This window comes from Sceloporus occidentalis, unplaced genomic scaffold, assembly GCF_023333645.1.
Source record: "Sceloporus occidentalis isolate IW3139 unplaced genomic scaffold, rSceOcc1.0.p SCAF_10, whole genome shotgun sequence".
Taxonomy (NCBI): domain Eukaryota; kingdom Metazoa; phylum Chordata; class Lepidosauria; order Squamata; family Phrynosomatidae; genus Sceloporus; species Sceloporus occidentalis.
Window position 1 is genome coordinate 19796554 of NW_028316990.1, and position 25695 is coordinate 19822248.

A 25695-nucleotide genomic window follows, 5' to 3' on the forward strand; every position below is an offset into this window, starting at 1 on the left:
GAAGATGATGGTGATGTTGATGACGAGAATGAAGAAGAAGATGAAGATGAAGAGGAGGGAGAAGATGATGAAGATGAACAAGGAGAAGAAGATGATGATGAAGATGATGATGAAGATGAAGGGAGGAAGGAGAAGATGATGATGATGAAGAAAAAGAAGAGGAAGAGGAAGATGAAGATAATGAAGATGATGATGATGATGATGATGAAGAGAATGAAAAAGAAGATGATGAAGATGAAGAGGAGGGAGAAGATGATGAAGAAAAAGAAAATGAAGAGGAAGAGGAAGATAATGAAGATGATGAAGAAGAGGAGGGAGAAGAAGATGATGATGAAGATGAACAAGAAGAAGATGAAGATATTGATGAAGAAGATGATGATGATGAAGATGAAGAAGAGGAGGGAGATGATGATAATTATGAAGAAGATGAACAAGAAAAAGAAGATGATGATGAAGATATTGATGATGAAGAAGATGATGGTGATGAAGATGAAGATGGGGAGGGAGAAGATGATGATGATGAAGAAGAAGATGAACAAGAAGAAGAATATGATGATGATGGTGGTGGGGGTGATGATGCGCAAGAGAGGAGCGCGCACGCGCAGGAGGAGCCAGGGAGCGCGCGCCACCTTTCGCTCTCTCTCAATCTCTGTCTCTGCTTCTCTAGTCTCTGATTGGCTGTTGTTCCCAACCCCCTCCCAACCTATTCCCCCCTCCCTCTTCCCCCAGGAGGAGCGCATGCGCAGGAGGAACCAGCGTCACTGAAGCAGCTGGAGCCCCATTGAAGGCAACGGGAGCAGCAGCAGCAGCAGCAGCAAGAGCAAGAGCAGGAGCAGCATCCTCGGCGGCGCCCTCGGCGGCGCTCTCCTCCCTCTCTCTTCCTCTCATTCTCTGCCTCTGTGTGCTCCTTTCCTCCCTTCCTCCTTTCTTTCTCTCCTCCATCCCTCCCTCCCTTCCTCCCTCCCTTCCTTCCTTCCATCCCTTGCGCTGGAAGCCTCTCTCTCTGTTGCTGACTCCGAAAGGATGCTCCCAGTGGCCGCCCAGTAAAGGCAGAAAGGAAGGAAGGAAGGAAGGAAGGAAGGAAAGAAAGAAAGAAAGAAAGAAGAGGGAGAGAGGACCTCTCCACTTGGGGGGCGAGGGGCTTAAAAAGACCCCCCTCAGGAGCCCCTGAAAGCTGAAGGAAAAAAGGAAGAAGGAGAAAAAGGAAGAGGAGAAGGAGAGGACCAGAAAGATCCACAAATAATAATAATAATAATAATAATAATAATAATATTGAGATTTAGGTTGAAGCATACCAGAAGAAGAAGAGGCATCCCCACCTCTCCCAAGACTTTAGACCAAGACTATCTATCTATTATTGTTGTTGTTTTTGATTTTAAATTATTATTTTGGGGCAGCCAACACCTTTTCTTTTTTCCCTTTTCTTTTTCTTTTCTTCCTCCTCCTGCAGCAAGGTTTTGTTTTTGTTTTTCTCTCTCCCTTCAATCTCTTTGCCTCTCCCTCTTTTCTTTCCCTCACTGGGAGGCATTGCTTTGGCTGGGAGAGAGGCAGAAGGAAAAAGAGAGAGGAAAGGAAGAGAGGAAGGAAGGAGAGGAAGAAAGAAAGACAGGAAGAAGAGGTTGCAAAGAGGCCTAGGAAAAAGAAGAAGCAGAAGCAAGAAAAGCATTTCCATTTGGCAAAGAAGACATATCTATTCCTCTCCTGGGGTTCAATCCTGACCCCTCTCCCTTCCATATTGTTACCTTCTTCCTCTCTGCTCTGAGCCCAGTCTCCTTCTGTTCCTTCTCCAAACCCTTGGCTGCCTTGAGCATCCTAGCCCTGGCTCTCTCTCCTTTTGGCATCTGAATTTTGGGGCCCTCTTTGGAGTGTGTTGGGCCTATTTTTATTTTTTGGTGGGGAAAGAAAAGAAAAAGGGGGCCACCCAAAGGCAAGTGACCCCAGGAGAAGCCCCCCAGTTTTTGGCCACCATGGGATGTACCTTGAGCGCAGAGGAAAGGGCTGCCTTGGAAAGGAGCAAAGCCATCGAGAAGAACCTCAAGGAAGATGGCATCAGCGCCGCCAAAGATGTCAAGCTCCTCTTGCTAGGTAAGCCTCCACAGAGCAAACATCATCACCACCACCATCATCATCACTAGCTACCCCTCTCCCTCCCTTGCCCTGCAATGCCAGGAGGGACCTTTTTTGGTGGGCTTTCATTGCCTTCCACGCCTCTCCAGCGCACCACTTGCCAGCGCCCACCATTTTCTCCATAGATATATACACATATTATTAAGAAATGCTTTCTTGGCTTTCTGGTGGCCTTTCTCTGCCTCGAAAAGGCCAGCACATGGATGGCTCCTTGCACATAAGAAGAGAAACCCATCTTCTGCAAAAGCAAAACTAGGATTTTCATGCCCCGGTGTCTTCGATGCAGAAAAATGACACCAGAAAGCCAAGAAGCACCTATCTTATCTGTATGTCTGTCTGTCTACCTATCTTATCTGTTTATCTATCTTCTATCTATCCATCCATTCATCTATCATATCTATCTAACCTCCACCCATCCACCCATCAATCTATCCATTTAAATATCTAGCCTCAATCCATCTGTCCATCCACCTATTAATCTATCCATTCATCTATCTTACCTATCTATCTATCAATCATATATCTATGTATCATCTATCTATCATCTATACATCTATCATCTGTCTATGTATCTGTCTATCAATTATCTATCTATCTATCTATCTATCTATCTATCTATATCTCTATCTTTTTGAGGAGGAGTGGATGCCCACCCGAAAGGGTTTTTTTAAAGGGGAGGTATTAATACATTAAATGGAATCCTAATTCCTAAGCAGGGCGAGGTGGGTTAGGAGAGACTAAAGCAATGCCCTGGAATAATAAATCTCAGTTCAGGGAAGGATAAATAAGAAATAAAGGCAGGCTATGCCCCACAAGGAAGGCATGCAGTGCTTTCCACCAAGGAGGTGTCTCTCTTTCTGTGTCTCTTGTTTGCATTCTCCATCTTCTGCCCCACCTTTTGCTGTATTGCACAAATAGGCTCCAGTCTTTCCCTTCGCTACCTGCCCCCCCCCCAAAAAAAACACACACACATCTAGGGTTAGCTCCCCCCACCCCAACCCCCATACACACCCTTCCTTCTTTCAAGCCTATTAAGTCTTCATTTCATCTTTGCTGGTTTTAAACAAAAATGCATTGACCAAATAGAAACCTTCTCCCCCCACAATTCCCCCCTTTAATATTCTGCATTAAAGCCTTTCATGATCTCTCTCATCCTCTCTCTTTTTGCACTGAAACCTCAATTGCACAAGTGTGCGATTGGTGATTTTAAACCAAAATGCATTGATTAAATAGAACCCCCTTTCCTTCAGTGCCCCCCACAAATCTACTCCTGTTGCCCTCCATTTAATATTTTGCATTAGAGGCTCTCCTGATCTCTCTCTCTCCTTTTTGCACTGAGAATGCAATTGCACAAGTGTGATCTCTTGCCTGCCTCCCTACCCCACCCAGCCATTAGCACAGCTGTTTCTCCCATGTAATCGCCTTATATTCTCACACTAGCCAGATCTTTGTCTTTATTGAGGTTTTATGGTTTGATTTCTTTCTTTTTCCCCCCTTCCTTTCTCCCCTCTCCCCCCCTCCAACAACAGGAGCTGGTGAATCTGGAAAAAGCACCATTGTGAAGCAAATGAAGTAAGTCCCTTTGGTGGATTTAATGCCTTCACTACTGCCTTTACATATATGGTGCCTAATGTGTCAAAACACAGTGATTTTTGCAAAGCATGCTGCTGGTTGTCAGGCTTATATATATATATATATATATATATATATATATATATATATCTTCAATGCTGATGTGGGGAGAATCCTTCTTGCATCCTTCTTGTTATCCCCATCGATTTCTTCCTGGAGGAGGAAAAAGGCGAGCCAGGCTCTTAGTTGTATGAATGAGCATCCGCCATGTTTGATGTGTATGTATGTGGTCAAATGGGGGGGGGGACTCTTAGGGCGGTTTGTTTTCTGTTGAGCTGCTTCAGGTTTTTGGGAAGGTCTGGCATCTGGAACTGAGATTGCAATGGGTGGGATTTGGGGTATTAGGAAGGGAAGGCAAGCTGGAGAAAGGTGAGCAAGGTGAAAGGCTAAGCCAGCCTCCTATTCCTGTTTCTCTTCCTATGATGCGTGTTTGCTATGTACTGATGCTCCAGGTGTCTGCTGTTCAGGGCTTTGGTGCTGAAGCAGGTCCTTTTCCCTTGCTTTTTCTTCATTTTGCTCACCTCCAGAGAGGAAGGAGGTGTGGAGAAGAAAGGGAGACATAGTTGGGGTCCAGAGAAGGATGTGCGTGGCACAGATGAAATCTGGACCCAGCCATTCAGCATTAACCCACTGCCAACAAAGCTTGCTGTCAGGATGCTAGCTCCCAGCTCTGATTTCCTTTCCCCCTTTTTGCTTTTTCCATCCCCATATTGGATCGCCTCCTGTGAACCAGCTCCTGGGTCAGCAGGTCTAGGAGATGGTGAAAAAGGCCCTTCCTGCAAATTGAATCACATTGTATTTGCATCAAGCCAATAGCAGCTTGCAGTTGTACCAATTCCAGTATGTACCAGCAGAGAAGGCCAACTCAAGAGCGGCCTAGGACTAATACTAAAACAGTCTTATTTTTTAAAAGACAGGTCCCTGATGCCCAGATTTTTCCTGCAGCTTTAAAGCAAGCTTTCCTCCTCTTGCCCATCCCCGCTGTTTCTCCCCACCCCACCCTTGCTAGGAAACGCATTCAGGCGTAGCCATGCAGCAAAGTGCAACCAAATGCAAAAATCTACAGAACAGTGGCACCTTTCTCGGGCCACCTTCAATGCACATAATGCATTTTGAAGCTCGACTGGCGTCTTCATCAGGCAAAGATGTTTTTTAAAAACCGGACAGGAGAAGAGAAGCAGCAGTGCTGGATTTGTGCTTTTCCTCCCTTTCCCCATTCTCTCCGTTCTCTGTCTCTCCAATTAATTATTGCAGAATTTGGCTGCAACTGCAAATTAAGCCGGGGAGATTGGAGACGATAAATCTGCAGCCAAGACAGGAAGGAGGCATCTCCCTCTCCTCTTCCCTCTCCTCCCATTTTTCTCCTTCATCCATGGCACCAAACAGCGTGCACCAAAGAGGCCACCATTTGAGCAGTTTATTTAATTTCTGGGTGATTTCCTTCTCTGCACTGCAGTGTCTGTTTCTGATAAGGATCAGGGGGGTGTCGATTGAAAATCCCATGAGAGGTGCAAGTGTGTACATGTCTGTGTGTTTTGCACACATAGGGAGGAGAGAGGAATAGACCAATGTGTCAGAAAGCGGGCTGGGTACAGGTGTGCCGTCATCTTGTGGCACACACGCCAACATGCCACAGGGGCACACATCCATGCTCAAGCACAGGGTTCTGACGTGTTGTAGGGAAAATGTCATTTCTGGGGTCAGTTTGCTGGGCATATGGCATGCTGTTGGAATGGGAGGGGACCATGGACCTTAGAGATGGTCTTCCAGAGATGTGGACCCTAGATGTAGCCTTCCAGAGATGTGGAGTAGATGTGGCCTTCCAGAGATGTGGACCGTAGATATAGCCTTCCAGAGATGTGGAGTAGATGTGGCCTTCCAGAGATATGGACCCTAGATGTGGTCTTCCAGAGATGTGGAGTAGATGTGGCCTTCCAGAGATGTGGAGTAGATGTGGCCTTCCAGAGATGTGGACCGTAGATGTAGCCTTCCAGAGATGTGGACCCTAGATGTAGCCTTCCAGAGATGTGGAGTAGATGTGGCCTTCCAGAGATGTAGACCGTAGATGTAGCCTTCCAGAGATGTGGAGCCTAGATGGGGCCTTCCAGAGATGTGGACCCTAGATGTAGCCTTCCAGAGATGTGGAATAGATGTGGCCTTCCAGAGAAGTGGAGCTTAGACGTAGCCTTCCAGAGATGTGGAGTAGATGTGGCCATCCAGAGATGTGGACCCAAGATGTAGCCTTCCAGAGATGTGGAGCCTAGATGTGGCCTTCCAGAGATGTGGAGCCTAGATGTGGCCTTCCAGAGATGTGGAGCCTAGATGTAGCCTTCCAGAGATGTGGAGCCTAGATGTGGCCTTCCAGAGATGTGGACCCTAGCTGTAGCCTTCCAGAAATTGTTGGACTGCATCTCCCATCAGACCTTGATAACATAAGCCAGTGATATGGGATGTAATGAGAGTTGTAGTCCAGGCCCAGCCCTTCTGTAGAACAAGAAAAGAAATGGGAGGAATGTTGGAGGCAGCGGAAGGAATGACACCCAGCTTCACGTCACGCTTTGTTCAGAGCTGAACGCTGAAGCTGTGTTGTGTTTGCAGAAGGCGAGAAAAGGTTTGCTTTTTGCTAGTTGTAAATGTTTGACAGCTGGCATGTTGACATGGGAGAGATTCTCTCCAGGTTGAAGATGAGGGATTGATTCTTTGCAAAAGAGCATGCCTCTTTGCACATGCATTCATGTGTACATGCATGCACACTTTTGTGACTGGACCAGTGTTTTTCCCAGAGTTCTTTTCCTGTATCCAGAACACTAGTTAAAGATTTCAAGATTTCCAGAACACTAGTTAAAGATTCCACCTTCTAAACATGTTATTACTTCCCAGATGGCCTTCTCAGTAGCGGCCCCACAAATCTGGAATAGTCTTCCCGACGAGCTCCGTCTTATCACCCCCCCTGGAAACATTTAAAAAGAGGCTTAAAACCTTCCTCTTCTGTCAAGCCTTCCCCCCTGGAAAATAAAGTCATGTACTCTGATCCCATTGACTCTCTACCTCACCCTATTGATTGATTGATTGATTGAATGATTGTTATTAGATTGTATATTGTATTTAGTGCTCTTGGTTTTATCTATTTTATGATGTGTTTTGTAATTGGTTTTAAACTCTATGTAAACCACTTTGATCTTTTTGGAAAAGCGGTATATAAATAAAATTTATTATTATTATTATTATTATTATTATTATTAAGTATCAAAAGGAGTGGACATTTCCCAGAAAAAAAGACTTTTGGGCCAACTGGTGCACTTTGCTGGTCTTGGCCATTACCAGTTTGTGGTTTGTCTTCTGAATACTTCTGTTCTCTTGTGAGTTGTTTCGGCAAGGTTCAGCTCTGTTTGGATGTGGGATGATGATGATTTTAACACCCATGTAGATGATATCCCCTTATGGATGGCTTTCCTAACTGGAACCAGGATGGCATCTGGCTGTTACATATAACCATGTACCTTGCAATGCCTTTGCTCTCCCCTGTAAAGATCCTCTAGGGCAGGGATCTTATATGCACTTACCTGGGGGTAAATCCCATTAACACCAATATTTCTTACTCCTGAGTAGACATGCCTCAGATTGCACCGCACAACATCTTACATAATGAATTGTTTGGATGGGTAACTTTCCAGTATGCAGGTTATGCCTTTCTGTTTATCTTCACCACGGCTCTGTCATTGTTATTTCTGTTTTACTGATAGGGTTTGGAAGAGGTCTAGCAGTAGTGTCCTCCTCTGGCTAAGGAGTTTCTTTTAATATCCCCTTTGATCTGAGTGCAGCCCTTTGCACCATATGTGATTAATATGGATGGAACTGAGGTTTTCAAATTAAAATTGTTGTTGATAAGCAGCAAGAGAGAAAAGAAAATCCTTTGTGGAGGTGCGTAAGGAGGAACCGTCACTCTAGGAACATTGGAAATATACTATTTATTTATATAATACAGTCTGAACCCCTGCATCCATCCATAGGATCAATAACCATAAGTTCACTTACCCACGTCCAGAAAAAAAGATCTCTAGGTTTCTCAGTTGATTCTGTAGGCATCTGGAGATCTCTCAGGAGTCTCAGATGTCTCTGTAGGCAACTGGAGGTTCTCCAGCATGATACTATGGTCACCTTCCGGCAGAAATAAAGCATTCACCATGATCCATGGTTCTCGCTATCCGCAGTAAGTCTGGAAATGTATCCCCCATGGATGCAGAAGTCGGACTGTATTCCTCTAGTGTTCTCAGAAAGGGGTACAAGGCTTTTCTCATGTCCACTTCATCCTCACCATGGCTGCTGGAGATTCCCAAGCGAATGGGGTGGTGAGTCCCAAAAGAGCTTTCCTGAACCTTGTTAGAAATTGGGTTCATCACCTTGGAGAGTCTGAATGGAGCAGATTCACTGCACACCACTGACATGGACTTTGATGCCTCAAAATGGGGACTACCAGAGTTTTAGGATCCTCAGAGGAGGGCTTTCTCTTGCTACCACTGTGGCCAGAGTTACTTTTGGAGAAGAGATAAGAGATGGGACCAACCTAGACTGTGGGATGGAGTTTGATAGCCCTGGAGCAGTCACCCAGAAGGCCCTTTCTTGAGTTCTCTCCAACTGGCTTTTCACAATAAACTTGTTGTGGGAGAAGGGTCTTCTGTGGGGCGCATATGCTATCCCCTGTGCTATACTACTATGTTACTCAGGGGATGGTACACTCTCCTTTTTAGAGGTCTTTAAATAGAGGTTGGATAGGCGTCTTTCAGGGAAACTTCACTTGTATATTCCTGCACCACATGGGTTTGGACTCGATTGCCCTTATGGTCTCTTCCAGTTCTAAGATTCTGTGATTCTACTCCAGTTATGTTTTGAATAGATTTAAACTGTTTTAAATTAGTGGCATCTGAGTTCATTGCTTTTGAACAATTTATTATTATTATTATTATTATTATTATTAATGGTTGCTTTCTTACCATATTTTGTTTTAATCTGTACTGCGAACTGACTTCGGCCCCATATTGGGCAGAAGGAGGGATCAAAATGAAATAAACCTGGATCTCCAGGTGCACCGCTCTAACCACTAGGCTGCACAGCCTGCCCAATTAATTGATTTAATTCCTTCTTGGTTAAAACTTGAGTAGCGCGGGGACAGGAGAGGGGCAACCTCACACTGGCTCTTGACGTTGCTGGGTATTTGTTTCAGCCAAAGAGTGTTGGTGCCTCACAAAACTACAGATTCCAGAATTCTGTAAGATGGAGCCATAGATGTTAAAGTGGTGTCAAACTGCATTATTTCTACAGTGTAGATGCACCCTGAGAAAGTGTGAGTTGCTCAAAATCATGCAGTGAGTTTCTGTGCCTGAGCAGATTTATGACCTGGGGTCTCCTGGACTCCTAGTCCAACATTGAAACCACTAAACCATTATCGCTCTCATACCACACTATAGCCCTCCCCAAACATCAGTTAGGATTTGCACATTCAGGGTTGTGCAAGCAGACAGGTAAGGGGAGGAACTAGCCAAAAGAAATCCCCAAATTAGAAAAACAAAGCAGAACAGGGACTGTTGGAGAGGGGATAAGAGACAACCTAGGCAGTTCCACAGCCTGAGAGAAGTTGCCAAGAAGGCCTGGAAACCATGAAGCCTTATGCAGAATGACTTAAGGAGCTGGGTATGTTTGGCCTGGAGAAGAGAAAGTTAAGAGGTGATATGATAGCCTTGTTTAGGTATTTGAAGGGATGTCATATAAAGGATGGAACAAGCTTGTTTTCTGCAGATCCAGAGAATAGGATCTGGAGCAACGGTTTCAAACTACAGGAAAAGAGGTTGCACCTCAACAGTAGGAGGAACTTCCTAACTGTAAGAACTGTTCAACAGTGGAAGACATTGCCTTGAAGTGTAACAGAGTCTCCTTCTTTGGAGCTCTTTGAACAGAGCCTGGATGGCCATCTCTTGGGGATGCTTTGGTTCTGTGTTCCTGCATGGCAGGAGGCTCAATTGGATGGTCCTTGAGGTCTCTTCCAACTCTGATTCTATGGAAGTGGCTGGAAATCTAGTGGTTTTGAACAATGTGGGTTGTTTTTTTAATGCTCAATAGTGCAAGGGGTCCCTGTAACCTGTTTAAGAGGTGACCCACCACTCTTGGAGGCCTTCAAGAGATGCATTGACCCATCCTTTTTTCCATATTCTTGGCGGCATGGGGCTGGGAGGTGGTTTCAAAGCAACAAATACAATATTTTTGGAACACAGTGCTGTAGGGCTGAGCCTCGCCCTTCCCTTTGTTTGGTTCAATATGTTAACTTCTGCTTTCCTCAGTAGCATGGTTGGGATCTGGATCTACATACTGGCTCCGCTTTTGAATCTGTTTAGTGCAACTCAGAGATGGCAGGGCGGCCCTGCCAGAAGCAATGTATCTCCTCTCTCCACACTCCTCTGCTCTGCTCCGCTTGTACTGTATCAGAAAGTGCATTCCTACTCTGCGATTCACAGTGGCTGAAAATAGTCCTGAAGTGTTACCTTTGAGATTAGAGAGAGACAGAGGCATGTGAAGCCATTCTGTATTAATGTTTTCTCCATTAGGAAGGGGACAACAGGCTTAACTCAGATAGGGCAATGGCTCATGCTATGACCGAAGTGAACCCTTGCTAAGAATGAAACAGACACTAATCTCAGTTTTTTATTTGTAATTGGAGCCCAAACTTGGGTAATATTTGACAAATGGACAGTGAATGTCTGTAGTGTTGGATGAGGGGTTTGGTTTGGATTGACTAAATGATTGCTATTGTTGTGTGACTTCAACTTGTTTCCAATTTATGGTGACCTTAAGACAAACCTATCATGATTATTTTTTGGCAAGGTTTGTTCAGAGGAGGTTTGCCATTGCCTTCCCCTGAGGCTGAGAGAGTGTGACTTGCCCACATTCATCCAATGGGTTTCATGGCTGAGCTGGGAATCAAACCCTGGTCTTTCCGGTTATAGTCCAACACTCAAATATTGTGCCCCACTGGCTCTCAAAATGGTTATATTGTACGTTTATGTTATATGTTATAAACTAATGATTATATGTGTTTATAAATGTGAACATTGCAAGAAAGAAGAGGAATTGTAGAGGGATTTTTGGTATCGGTAAAGGAGGTAAGAGGAAAGGCCTGTGGGAAAGAGATCTGCGCATTTGGCACATGGCAGTAGATGTGTGGAGTAGGCACCTCCTACAAGGAGTTGTCTTTGTGGTTTGTAATAGCTTCCAGGCGGGACACACGACTATGTAGCTGCCATCCTTTGCAAGAACATTTTGGATTGGTTGAACCCAATGGCAAAATAGGTCCTGCAGGTTAACAAATCCTGACGAACATTGTCTGTTTTTGGAAAGAGATTACAAGACGTTGAAATTCAAAGAGTTTATTTTAATCTGACAAGCTGCAGCCAGGATGGAAATTGTTGTTTCTTGTGCGTCTTGAAATTGTATCTGACTTACGGTGACCATAGGGGATTTTCTTGGTAAGATTTGTTCAGAGGGGGTTTACCCATGCCTTCCTCAGTCTGAGGAGGTTTCATGGCTGGGTTTCATGGCTGGGAACTGGGTTTCCCTGGTCTTCAGAGTCATAGTCCCAATATTCAGACCCCTAAGCTATGCTGGTCCAAGGTGGCCCTGTGGATTTCCATTCCCACTCAGGAATTTTTGAAGTCCAAGATATAGATTTTAAGTACACTGAAGATCTGGGTGATTTGGTGATCTGGGTGTGTAGCAAAGAATCCGATCCCATGTATACTCACATGCACACTGCCAGAACAAAAGGGAATACAGGTTTGCGTAAACTGTGAATAAAATGCATTGAACAAACAGAGTCAGGGACTGGCAGTTTAAAGAGAAACACAGTATGGCTGGCATCCTATTCAGCAATTAGGAGGTTATAACCTTTTGGATTCAGCTGCAGTGCTTGGTGCATTGAGACAAGCAGTTGCAGCAGGACCATAGAACCCACAACTCCCTGTTCTCAACATCCTCTGTGACATAGCATCCTTTTCAGCCAAGGGTGGACCATCAAACATATACAATCAAAAACAGAGACAATAAAACACAACCTTGACTGAGCTGTGCACCTGTGTGGAACAGACAATAATCCTTTGCCTGTAGATCTTAAATTCCAGGTACTGAGGGAGATTAGAGCACAGAGCTTCTGAATACAAGAACAAAAAGTTTAAAACAAGCCTTGGCCCAAGCTGGTAGCCAAGGAAGGAATCTGTGTCTGGCAATGCAGGATCTTGGCCTTTATTTCAGCGTACCAGGAAATATTATGACCAAGTGACCTGATACTTGCTCATCCTACTATGCAGCTGGGGACCCTTGATGGGTAGCAAGGTCTTTGGCTCCTCCTATTATGGTTCTTTTCTCCTTAAACCAAAATGCAGCTGTGCAGGCCTTTGGATAGACTGGGGTTGTCAGTATATGGCCCTTTGAATGGTGTCGGACTGCGCTTCCCATCTGCCCTAGCCAGCATAGCCACTGCGATGGGTGTGGCAGTCCAACAACATCTGTTGAGCAACATGTTGCCCATCCTTGATATGGAAGGTGCCTTCAAAATGAACAACTGACCTCCACAAGATAGGATGCATGAACCTAGTTCCTACATTGAGGAGAAATAGCATAACTTAAGCTTATTGAGTTACATAGCAGTTGCACAAACTCGACTAAAAAGTGATGTTGCATGACTCCATGTGAAGCACAAGTGTGAAAATGCATGTGCATGCACAGTATACATCTACATGCAGCATGCATCCATGCACAGTGCAGATGTGCATCCTTGCACAATGCAAATGTTCATCCATGTGCAATGCACCGATGCACAATGCTAATGTGCATCCAGGTGTATAGTGGTCCTGCATGCCCAACTCTGCTTCTGCAACCTGGAACTGAAGATGGCCTTTCCAGGGCAGACCAAAATGTCCATCTGCTTCTTTGTCTTGCATGTGGACATGCGTAAGACATATGCTGATGGTGCTTTCCTTGCTGCTTGCTGGAATCAGATATATAGTTGCTCCTGGCAACCTTCTGTGTGAACTCCTTGCTGTGATATGAATAAATATAACAGCAACAACAGTATTAGAAGATGGAACCCATTTCCTTCTTCTCCCCTAAATATTATTATTATTGAATAACATCAATAGAAATGATAACAAACAAAGGAAATGAGTCAAGGAGAGCAACAACCATAAATACAAGTCAAACACATAAAGACATTTGCTTTCTAATTGCTAGCTGCTGGTTGTATTCGTTATTTTATCTAGCTTTCTCATTCTCAATATGTTCCATTTTCTATTGTATCATTTCATCATCCAGTCTTCTTGTCCTGGAAGAGTAGTATCTTTCTAGCTCTGCGCATACAAAAGTCTAGCAGCAGTCGTCGTATATTGCAGAATTTTTCTGTATTTCTCTTCCTGACGATGGAATCCATTTGCATTAGTATCGGGTTATTCCTTGATGTCAGAAACAGATGACAGAGAAAATGACATTTGATACTTTGGTTGACACTCTAGCCCCAAAGGAACACATTTTTGGAGTTGGCACCTTAAAAAATGCATTGCTGCTTCCCCCAAGATGACACTTCTGAGATGCATGCAAAACCTACACTTGGATGGGGATGATGGAGTTTGCAGCCCAGTATATCTGGCAAGTGCCATGTTGGAGGAAAATACTGTCAGTTGTTGCCAGTGATCTGATCCATCTCATCTCTTCTTTCCATCCCTGACAAAATCGACACCTTTCACCCTTCAAATGCCATGGCTCTTTGAAGGATGGATGGCGTAGATTGTTTAAAAAATCCTGGTGAAGCATCACTAAAAGGTCTAAAACTGCCTTTTAAAATATTTTTTAAAATAAATACATTGTCAAGTCAAAGGCTTTTGTGGCCGGCACCCATAGTTTTTTTGTGGGTTTTTCAGGCTCTGTGGCCATGTTCTAGAAGAGTTTATTCCTGATGTTTTGCCAGCATCTGTGGCTGGCATCTTCAGAGAAAAGGATGCCAGCCACAGATGCCAGCCACAGATGCTGGCGAGACGTCAGGAATAAACCCTCCTAGAACATGGCCACAGAACCCAAAAAACCCACAAGAAACTGATAAATACATTACTCATCATTCCCAAACAGAAAATGTTGTTATCACCTATCACCTTCTGAACTGTAACTGTGTTTATACCATCATAACCCTGCCTCCAGGTAACTTACAACAGGTAGTTTTGATGCTTTAATTTATTGTTGTTGTTGTATGCCTTCAAGTCATTTTTGACTTATGGCGGCCCTGTTATGGGATTTTCATGGCAAGATTTGGTCAGAAAAAGTTTGCCATTGCTTTCCGCTGAAGCTGAGAGAGTGTGATTTTGCCCCAGGTCACTCAATGAGTTTCCATGGCCAAGGTAGGAATTGAACCCTGGTCTCCAGAGTCCTGATCCAACCCTCAAAGCAATGTGCCATGCTGGCGTTAGTTTATTGCTCTCACAAATGTCCTCAGGGAAGGCATCTTGCCTTTTTCAAGCATTGTTGGTACGTTCAAGGAGAGAAGCACTCTGTTGTCTTAGGCAGCCGTTGTCATGGATTCATGCATGTAATCTGCCTCAACTGTATAATTCAGCAATATATATATATATATATATATATATATATATATCTGCCTGCTGCCACCACTTTGTGTTTTTATGTGAGCAGCCATTTTCAAGATGCACGAAATCTCCCATCTTGTCTGGAAATAGGGAATGCTCTTTAAATGCATCAAGAACCTTGGAAAGTCTTAGGTGGGCTAAGAAGCCTAAGAGCCTAGTTGTTTGACTATTAATATTATTAATATTAATATTCTGCCCTTGGGACTCAGGGCAGCTTACAACATTAAAAAACACCATACAGTTAAAAACATATACAAAAATATTATATTAAAACAGAATTAAATTGCTACAGTTGCTCTTGATTCTCCATTTCATCTGGTATGTTTCTAAATGCGTTGCCTAGAATTGGAAAGACTCCATTAACTGTCGGTTCAAGCCTCTTTCCACCTATTAGAAGTAACTTCATTGGTTTAAATCTGATGGTTAGATTAGTCTAAAGAAGTGTGAGTTCTCATAATACATGGGTTTGCCAGCTGGTGTCACTTCCATGTCCTCTCCTTTCATCCTTTTGGCTGTGTGCATATTTGTAGCGACTTGTTGTTGTTGCGTGCCTTCAAGTGGTTTCTGACTTATGGGGACCCTAAGGTGAGCCTATCATTTCTGACTTATGGGGACCCTAAGGTGACCCTATGGGGACCCCAAGGTGAACCTTTCTTGGCAAGATTTGTTCATAGGGGGTTTGCCTTTGTCATCCTTAGAGGCTGAGGGAGTGTGAGTTGCGCAAGGATGCCCAGTGGATCTCCATGGCTCTGGAGCATGGATTCGAACCCTGGTCTCCAGAATTGTAGTCCAACGCTCAAACCACTACACTATGCTGATTATTTGAGAAATCTCTCTGCATTAATGAGAAGCCTTGCCTAAATAACGGAGAAGGCCTCTAGTAGCTTATCCTTGTGCTCTTTCTCCCCTTCTTGCCCATTTTAGCTGCAGAATAAATTGTATATAGCCTTCTGTTTCACAGCTCAGTAAACGCACACAAACACATGGGCAGCCATGGGTTCCTGGATTCTCAGTCCACTTTTGCTGTGGTTTTCTTCTTTTCCTGCTGCTTTCCACTTTACCAAGGATTATCTTCTTTTCGAATGAAGTCACGTTTCATGATACAGGTTGCATCTCCCTTTCCTAAATGCTTGGGACGAGAAGGGTTTGGGATTTTGGGTTTTTCTTTTTTCAGGTTTAGGAATATTTGCATATACATACTGAGAGATCTTGGAGATGGGAGCCAAGTCTAAACATGAAATTCATTTATGCCCATGTATACCTAATACACATAGCCCAAAGCTAATTTTATACATAATGTTGTTAATAGTTTTGTGCCTGGGACAAAGTTTGTGTACATCGAGCCATCAGAGAGCAAATATGTCACTTACCACTTCTAGATGCTTCCAGGAATAGATGCATTAATTTTGAACTAGGCCTTTACTTTAGCATTTGAGGAAAGGCCATAAAAAGGCTGCGGTGGCTATAAGTGGTCCAAGGGCTGCAGGACTTGCATCTCTGCAGATTTTAATGCATTCTCTCTTCTGGTTGCCCTGGGTTTGGACCCTGACTGGATGCCCTTTAATATTTCACAGAGGAAAGGAGGGAGAAATGCAGCCAAGCAACATCAGACTGTGGTCAAGATGGCAAAAGTTTAAAAAGAGGTAGAATACATAGGCTAGGAGAACTTGCAACAGTTTGTTTTTGCTTTAGTCTGCTGGGAAAGGCAAGATGCCACTCCATCCTCATCCCTGGCTGAGTTAACTGAGTGCAAACTACACTCATCCCTCCATATTTGCGGCATTATTATTATTATTATTATTATTATTATTTATTTATTTCTATAGCACTGTAGATGTACACAGCGCTGTACATACAAATATATGCTTTGATATTTGCGGCTTCGATTATTCACGGATTTGATCAATACGTTCTCTCTAGGAATATCTAGGTCCTCCAGTGCATCTCTCTGCTCAATTTTAACCAAAAGTTGCACTGAAAGACCCAGAGATTCCTAGAGAGTTCTATGGTTCTGTGGTCAGTGTCTGTCAGATGTTGACCACAGAGTTGCACTGGAGGACCTAGAGATTCCTAGAGAGGTAAAAACATAGTGTTTGTGTTATTTGCGGTTTTTCCATATTCATGGGGGTCTTGTGCCCCTAACCCTAGCAAATATGGAATATACAAGTGTATTTTTGCATTTTGAACTCAGGCCCTGTGCAGACCGGCCATTAAGGTTGGCCTGGGGGTGGTGTTGGGGCGTGGCGTCCACATGACGCATGCCTCAACTCTGTCCCCAGGGCGCCATGATGCCGCGCACCACTCCACATGGCATGCAGCATCATGGTGCTCCTCCCGCACTGTGTTCACACGACGCAATGACGAAGGAGTGGACTAAATGTCATAGTTCCACCCTACAGAATTTTGGATTTTGTAGTTTGATCCAGGTTCTTAGAAGTCTGTATTACAGTTCGGGGTTGTGGACCGGAGCTCTCTCGCAGAGAGTTAGGTCCCACACCAGTTGACAGAAGATTAACCAGGGCTGTTCCTGCCAAAACCAGGACAGTTGGAGGCTATAAAATTGCATCAAGGTTTCCTGGAGTTAACATCTTTCCTCTGAGACTGGTTGAGGACAGCATTGCGGAGCCTGTAAGGAGGACAAGAAAAGCAGAGAGTGGAGCCATATGCCTGGACACCAAGAGGGCTAAATTGGGAATCCACACCTTCCCGCGCTTCCTCCGTAGGTGAAGACAACCGGCTTACTCGTGTGTGCGCGCAATGTTTGTCTTGCAGCTTGGCGAGAGCGAGGAAAGCAGATAAGGCGTCTCCTTAGTTACCCAGCAGGAACGTCAGACCACTCATTGATATTTATCAGATACGGCTTATTAGATGCAAAGAACAAAATGGTTTCTCTCAGGGGCTAACTGGGAAGCTTTTATTCCTCCTCGCCCAAGCTGTCGGCGCATCATTCTCGTCGGCTTGGCGCGCAAACAGGCTTTTCTTCGGCCCTCTGAAAATGGAGGCGATTGATGATTTTAATTGAAAATGTAAGAACTGCTCTGCTGAATCAGCTCTGCAGCCGGTCTGTCCTGGCACCTGGCTTTCTTTACACTTGCCAACCTGAAGCTGCAGCGCTTGGAAAGTGGGAAAGTGGCCACTTTTCAGGAGGCCATGCTGACTTGGAGATTCCAGGAAAAGGGATTCTGGGTTGTAGTCCAAAAAAAGTAACTTTTCCAGTCTCAGAGAAGCTATAAGGATGTTCGCTAGCAAGGTATACCGCCTGTCAGGTTCACAGTTCTTGTTCCTTGCTCTAATGGTGAAAGGAATACAGCCTTTCCATTAGAAAGACCACCTTTATCTTTGCAAGAGATGTGTCTTCTAAGCAATGGCTATGGATGGCTTCCATGTCAGTGAAGTGACATTTGAAAATGAATATATTCGGAACAACAGTAGCTTTTGGGTATAAGGATGAAGAATGATTTCTAGTTGTCTTTAAGGCCTTTCTTAGAGGGAATTTCAGTGGATTTTTTCAAACTTCTAGCCGTTCTCTTTCTCAGTCCTTTCCTTTAAGTGATGTAAAAGTACCTAAAACACGCATAAAAGTAACAGGTCAGGTAATGAGAAATGTAATGGGTTATTATTTTCCCCCCTGAACAAACCTTACCAAGAAAACCCCATGATAAAATTTGCCTTAGGGTCACTGTAAGTCGGAAATGATTTGAAAGCACAAAACGCACGCACATATCCTGCACAAAAACCGCAGTCTCCCACAGTGAAAGGAATCTGCAATGAAAATCTTGTGCAAAACCCAGCAGTCTTGCACAAAAAAATAAGCACACGTTTTATTGTGCAAAACTGCTGTTTTCTGTGGAAGATGTTTGTGGCTGAGATATCTGTTTTTGCTCAGAAAACAGCTATCTCACAACAACAACACCCCAAATTGGGCTGATTTGAAGCTTTTCCCTACAAACTCCTGCTATTCTCACATACAAAACCCAGGTGTATTTCCGTGCAGAATAATTTCACAAAATGTGTGAATACAAGGTGAGAACAGTATGAAAATGTTCATTTTCTCTGCAACGTAGAGAAAGATATGGCCAATATTAACGATCTCTTGCAAGAACCAAATTGTCAAATATGAACATCCCTAATTCGTACCTAGGACTGCTGTCAGGGTTTTGGAAGACGGAGAGGAGGAGATCTTAATTTGATAGGAAATACCCCTGAATAATTAATGCCCGGCTATATTGCCATCTTCCACTCGGTACAAAAATATCCCCGCTCCTCAGCCCCAAGGGTTTTATTGGCGGTAAGAGCTGACGGTGTCTTTTATTATGATGACTTGTCTGAAATAGATCCAGAACACTGTAACAGAGTAAGATGGGAAAGGTGAATTTGTAAAGCATTGGTCCCGAAATAACCATTAAGTGGAAGTGAGGTATGGAGGGGGACTGCAAACTGTTGTCCTACTTGAGGTTGCTATCAGGATCCTGGAAGTTGTGGATGGATGAGACCTTAAGAACATCGTTGTTATGGTTCCTGGGCATCAAGTTGATGGTGATCAATGGTAGTCTTCTCAAAAAGAGGCACCAAGAGTCCTGGTCATCAATTGCTATTTTCAGGTTTTGCATTCTTGACTGAACTATCTGTAGTGCAGTCTTCCTCTTTTCCCTTGTTGTTGTCTGCCTTTGAGTTGTTTCCAACTTTTGGCAACTCTAAGATGATGTTATCATGGGATTTTCTTGGCAAAGTTTGGTTGGACACAGTTTACCTCTGAGGCTGAGTGAATGTGACTCGCCCAAGGCATGGGTCTCCATGGCCAAGTGGAGATTTTAACCCAGTTCTCCAGGGTTGTAGTCTAATGCTCAAACCACTACACCACTCCCTACTCCTATTTTCCTACTACCATTCATTCCCCTCCCAACACTGTTGTCTTTTCCAATGAGTCCTATTGTGTCATGATATGTCCAAGGTACAATAGCCTCAGTTTGATCATTTGAAACTTTTAGGGTGTGTTCAGGTTTGATTTGCTCTTAGACACATTTATTTGTCTTTGGGGGAGTCTCTGGTATTTGTAGAACTCTCCTCCAGCACCACATTGAATTTATTCTTTTCCTCTCTGCTTTCTTCACCTTACATAAAAACTGGAAATGCTATGCCTGGATGATACTGACTGATCTTTAATTCAGACTGTGCTGTGGATCATAACCAGGCAAATGGTTTGATGAATGCTCCAGGAACACAATTTGGCGTACTTCTGTACAACGATTTCTAACATGGGGACAACAGGTTGGGGAGGATACCCAACCACGTCACTAATAATACAAACAAACCCTGTCTGTGCCACTTGGGCAGCTGTTAATGTTTGGCCATGATGCAAACAAGGACTCCAAAGTTCATCTGCCTAATGGCAGAGGCTTGGTGCATCAAGTGAATCCAGACAAAGGATGCTTGTTGTTCCCATAGAGGAGGGAAGGAGGGAGCAAAAGAAACTCTCCCGTCCCCCCGAGCGATTGCTGGTGTCGTCTGCATTTGCTTTGGTGGTTTGCTAAATGCAGAAGATGCCCGAGAACCTCTTAATGTCTGCAGCTGGTGCTTGCTAGAAACATCTGAATGATGCACGGATGAATGGAGAAAGGAGTGGGGGGAGGCCTTGGAGGAAAAGCAGCTATGGAGATATGCAGGGAAATTCAATCAAAACAGAATACACAGGAGGAAAAATACAAGCCAGCAATGACTCCCCTGCCCAAGGCTAGCAGGGAGTGTGGCAAGAACAGAGAACAACCACAAGTCTTGTGAGGAAAACAGAGAGGGATGGATGCCCAGCCAGCGTGGAAAATGTGCCGGTTTTGGAACTAGAGAGACAGGGGAGTACAACCTTCATAAATGATGATAACACTGTAACAACCAGGAGCTGCAACCATATACACTTGCCCCTCCATATTTGCTAGGGCTAGGGGCACAATATAGAAAAACCACAAATAACAAAAACATCCAAGAGGACACCTCTCTAGGAATCTCTAGATCCTCCAGTGCAACTCTGTGGTCAACATCCAACAGACACTGACCATAGAATTGGACTGGAGGAGCTGCAAAGTCCTAGTAGAGTATTCTCTCTAGGAATCTCTAGGTCTTTCAGTGCAACTTTTAGTTATTAAAGCTGACCACGGAGTTGCACTGGAGGACCTAGATCAGTGATGGCGAACCTATGGCACGCATGCCAGAGGTGGCACTCAGAGCCCTCTCTGTGGGCACACATGCTGTCACCCTAGCACAGAGATTGCCAGAGTTTCTTACTAGAAAGCCAGAGGGACGTGGCACTTTGCAATAAATAAGTGGGGTCTGGGTTGCAGTTTGGGCACTCAGTCTGTAAAAGGTTCACCATCACTGACCTAGATAGTCCTAGAGAGAACATATCAATCAAATCCACAGATATGGAAGGATGTGTGTATTGCAGCATATCATAATTTCTAACATGGGTTTCTGTTGTCCAATTCCTTTGCATATTGATATTCCAGACTGACATGGCTGTGCCACTGATATATACAGATATTACTTATAAAAGACAGGCCTACAAATAAGTTAATGTCACAGTGGGTCCTTGTTATCCGCTGGGGTTTGGTTCCAGGATCCCCTGTGGATATCAAAATCCATGGATAGTCAAGTCCCATTAAATATAATGGCAGCCCCTTAAATATAATAGATATTAAATATAATGGTTAAATATATTAAATATAATAATTAATATATTACATTAAAATATATTAAATGTTATGGTGTCCCTTATATAAAATGGAAAATCATGGTTTGCTATTTGGGATTTATACTTTTTTGCTCCGCTCATCCACCACCCTGGCCCAATTTAGGAAGGGCTTAAAAACCTTCCTATTTAATCAGGCATTCCCCGTTTAAAACATCCTGTGGGCCTCCCTCCTCTCTCGTGGCCGTGAGGTTGGGCTAAGGGGCTTTTTATTGTTTTTATGGATTGTTAATATTGTGTTTGTTTTTAACCTTGTACTCTGTTTGCGCTTCGGTGCACTTTGTTAGCCGCCCTGATCATTCGGAAGGGCGGGGTATAAATAAAAATTTTATTTATTATTATTTATTTTCAAGCTATGGATGCTTGACTCTGTGGATAAAAAAATCCGTGGATAAGGAGGACCGTTCAGAGATCTCCCATCTGACCAGGATATTTCTAATTTGCTAACTTTCTCAAGAAAAAAATCTGGTTTAAATTTATTTTTTAATATTTCATTTAAAAAAAATTGGAGGTGGGGGGGTGAGGACCCTGATTTTCTTTAAGAAAAAGGATTTTTATCCGTCCTTGTATGATCCATATCAATACACAGACATGCAGTTACCCTTGCAGCCTTTCTTGTTCTCACCCGAATCAATGCGTCCTGTTTGCTGTCTTTGTGCCAAGAGCTTCACCATGAGCTAAAACAGACTTTGCGCCTGACACTTGTTGGCACAGAGTTGATAGGAGAGCCATGATGTGTGCATCCTCTCCAAAGGACAGAAAGATCATGATGGCTTTCGCTTTGTGGGCATGTGTGGCACCCGGTTTGTTTTGCGAAGGGAGAAGAATCAGCCCTTCAGAGCGATGGGAGAGAAATGAAGGGAGCTTTTTGTTGGCTTCGTTGGGCCTTTGGAGTCCGATGGGTCCTTTTCATTGATGTTTTAAACTGAAGTGAGAACGACTGTCTTTCCTCTGTTTGAAACCCATTCCACAAGACGGAGAGCTCTTTAGGGAGAAGGAAAGAAAAATGGGGGGGGGGGGGGAACCTGCAAAAAAATCAGGAAAAATTATTATTATTATTATTATTATTATTATTATTATTATTTTCCTCCCAAATCTACTCATTTCAAACTGGGAGGAAACTTTTTCTGGAATCCAAAACCGAAACTGCACTTTAAACATAGACAAACAGAATGGAGAGCTGTTAAGGGATGATAAATGCACCTTGTTACCTTCCAGCTGCCTTTTTTTCTTTAGGGGAATGGCTTGTAAATTAGACGGTCAAATGGTGGCTGGAGATGATGAATATTGCAAGAGGGGAGAATGGATAAATTATGCCAGGAATAGTCTTGGCTCAGCATTTTCAGAGCTCTGCTACAGATGTTTGCGCTTGGTGCAGCGGGACTTTGCCAAGCTGTGTGCGGGTAGCCTTGGTTTTGGAAAAGGAGAAGATAGAAATATGGCTGTCTCCTTTTCCAACAAGAACTTTGTTGGGTGCAAGTTCTTTGGAAATCCCTTCCAGACTTCCAGACACACAAAGTTTATCCCTTGTTGCAATCGTTACAATGATGGTTTGCTCCTTCCAGCGTCAGAAATGGCTGGATGCTTTTAAAGCTGGACTTTGAAGAACGAAGCACTCGAGCCCTTGGTGCCTCCATGAATGAATCTGCCATTTATTATTATTATTATTATTATTATTATTATTATTATTATTATTTTGGCTTCTCCCACTGCTAGAGATTTTAAATTTCAAGTACTAACAACTCTGATGATTTATTTATTTGTTTATTTTGCAATGTTAAGAAAATTCTCATCATAAATGAGCTGAAATAAATTATTATTATTATTATTATTATTATTATTTTCTTATATCCCGCCTTACTCCCAGCATAGGGACTCAATGAAACTGTCATCCATTCCTGTAATCTAAATGGACATTTTCCCTGTCCATTTCCTTTAAACCTGTGTCTTGTTTCGTGGCGTTAATGGGGACGAAAACCAGAAGCGGTTTTCAATCTGCGAACCATCACTCAGGTACATCTATACATCCTTGGATCAGGCAAGGTGTGGAAAAAAGGATGTTACAACGGTTTAGAAATGAATCACATTCTTTGGTGACAAGGTGTCACTTTGCATTTTGTAATGACCAGACACATTGCTGCCCCGGTCAACATGGAAATATTTCATATGACTGTTTAATTTTTGTAACTAGTCAGACACTAAATATTACACCTTTTGAAAAAGTACTGACTGTCTAGAAATGCATGCGGTTTCCTATTTTTCTGTGTGCAAGTCCTGCTACATCAGAGTGAAAGTCCTATGTTTCCATCCTCCTACTTTCCTTGGCAGCCAGTCAGATACCTTCAGGTATAAGTAGGACTGTCTATTGTTCTGTAAAAGTCCTGCTGGATCACACCAAATGGTTCCTTTCCTGTAGTAACCTTTATTTAGTATCCCCATGGTGTCCAACCAGGGCCCATTCGCAGTCCATAGCCATAGTACTATCATCATCATCATCATCATCATTATCATCATCATCAATCGATCAATCATCTACCCTTGAGGACATATGACTCTTAATGGAGACAACAACTTCTGCAATGGCTTCTCCCTCCCTCTATTTCTTGACCTCTTCGTGATGGCCATCAAATCCCATTAGTTACGTCAAATTCATTGACTATGGCTTCCTAATTCATCGAGTATGGCTTCCCCTATGGCCATATTTCCCGTCCAGACATCCCAAAACGCTGGCCGGAATGACATTTCCCCCTCTTTATTTAGGATTACTGTATAGATTTATACATAGGTCTGGAAATTTAGGTTTAAAAACTGACCCCCAAAAAATGAGTCAACGTATCCATGGGTCAGTGTAAGGACTGTATTTTAATGTGTGTGTATGTGTATATATATGGTGAAAGGCAAGAGTTTAATCTGCCCTGGAAGCACTAACCCCCTTGTACTCTCTCATCCATCCAGCCTTTAGTATGTGCACAATGTTATAAGTTCTTTGGCACTGTTTTCCTTTACTTCATCCTTTACATCCTCCATTACATGCCCCTAAGTTTTAACCTCAATTTATCCACAGTTCATATCAAAATCCATAATTTTTGGCCCCAAATCCTGCTCGCGACTTATATATGAGCTTGACTTATAGTCGAGTATATATATGGTACGTTTTCTGGTCTGGCAAACTTAAAACAAACTCTCCAACCGAGATTAAAAACCAAAGCAAACCAGGAGTGATTTTCCTTTTTCTGATTCCTTTTTAAATTCATTTCTAAGCATTTCTGGTCCTAGAGTCTCTCCAAGAGGCAACCTTTTCCTTCTTTGGCCGGGAACAAAAATGCAATTTGGGGCCAGAAAAGTAGCCATAGTTTTGGGGCTACCCATTTTCTATATTTGTTTGAACCGCTAAAAATCTGTCTGGTTTATAATTGTGAAATCAACTCCTTCCAAGATAATTAAAACCTCAGCATCCTTCCTAGGTAATTAAAAAACAACCCGCCACAATGATGTATGTTTCCATAATGCTGTTGTGAATTTGGTCATTCGGTTGCAAGAACGGGACGCGTCTCCTCTCTAATCCTATCAGAAGAATAACCTGGCCAATAAATCACTTTGCTGGTAAATCCAGAGAAGGCACTGCTTGGCTTTATGAAAACCCTACTTTCCCATGAGTCACTTTCTCCCAGCATTAATTCATTGGGGAAAAATAACCCCATCAAAGCATAAATGTCCCCTTATTACTGCAACAAATAAGTCCAGCTGCCGATTGGCTTTTTAGTAATCAAATCTGTCGGCAGTGGACCCATGGCTGTGCCATATCAAGATACCATGACCATGACCTTTTTATTCTACAACCTGCTTAACATTCAGGGGCAAACAGGGGACAAAGGGCCATAAAACACAGGCAATAAATGTGAAGTCGAAGGCTTAATACCCCACTCTCTTCCATGCCAGCATTCTCTGAAGATGCCATCCACAGATGCTGGTGAAACGTCAGGAATAAACTCTTCTAGAACACAGCCACAGAGCCCAAAAAACCCACAAAAAACTATGGATGCCAGCCATGAAAGCCTTCGACTTCACAATGTATTTATTTTATAGAACTTCAACCCCATTAGCAGCAGCAAAGTAACTTCCCTTGAGATCCAGCTTCTGCCTGCATTGAGATCCTTCCAGTTTATCTTAAGTAACACACGAGTCAAAATGTAGACCTGTGACTCTAATATCCTTGCTTTTCTTCTCTTGTATGGATTTTAGTGCCTTTGCCTGATGCAGAAGCCAGTGGCGCTTTGGATGCTTGCATGATGCATTTTGCGCTTTTTAGTTGGTCCAATAAAGATATGGCTGTTTTGTTGATATGGGACTTTGTTGTGTTTCGCTGCACGGCCGTCACAGCTACCCCTGAATATAAAGCTATTTTTAATCTTTCCACTTTGACTATGACTACGTTTGGCAATACTTGTCAAATTCTCAAGGAAAATGAATTGAAATCAAGGTAGCTTCTGCTCCCTATGCTCTGACCTTTAAAATGCCCTTTGTACA

General features: G+C 43.3%; 1 protein-coding gene across 3 annotated transcripts in view; it reads left to right on the forward strand.

The window, feature by feature from the left end:
* The first annotated feature begins 1250 nt into the window (after positions 1–1250).
* LOC149306046 (guanine nucleotide-binding protein G(o) subunit alpha) overlaps positions 1251–25695 on the forward strand; it is a 104431-nt gene continuing 79986 nt past the window's right edge. For all 3 annotated transcript variants that reach the window (XM_089540382.1, XM_089540379.1, XM_089540381.1), the window contains exons 1-2: positions 1251–2085; positions 3657–3699. In XM_089540382.1, coding sequence (XP_089396508.1) covers positions 1968–2085; positions 3657–3699 — 161 coding nt within the window. In that variant the 5' untranslated portion in view covers positions 1251–1967. The remainder of the gene's footprint in view (positions 2086–3656; positions 3700–25695) is intronic.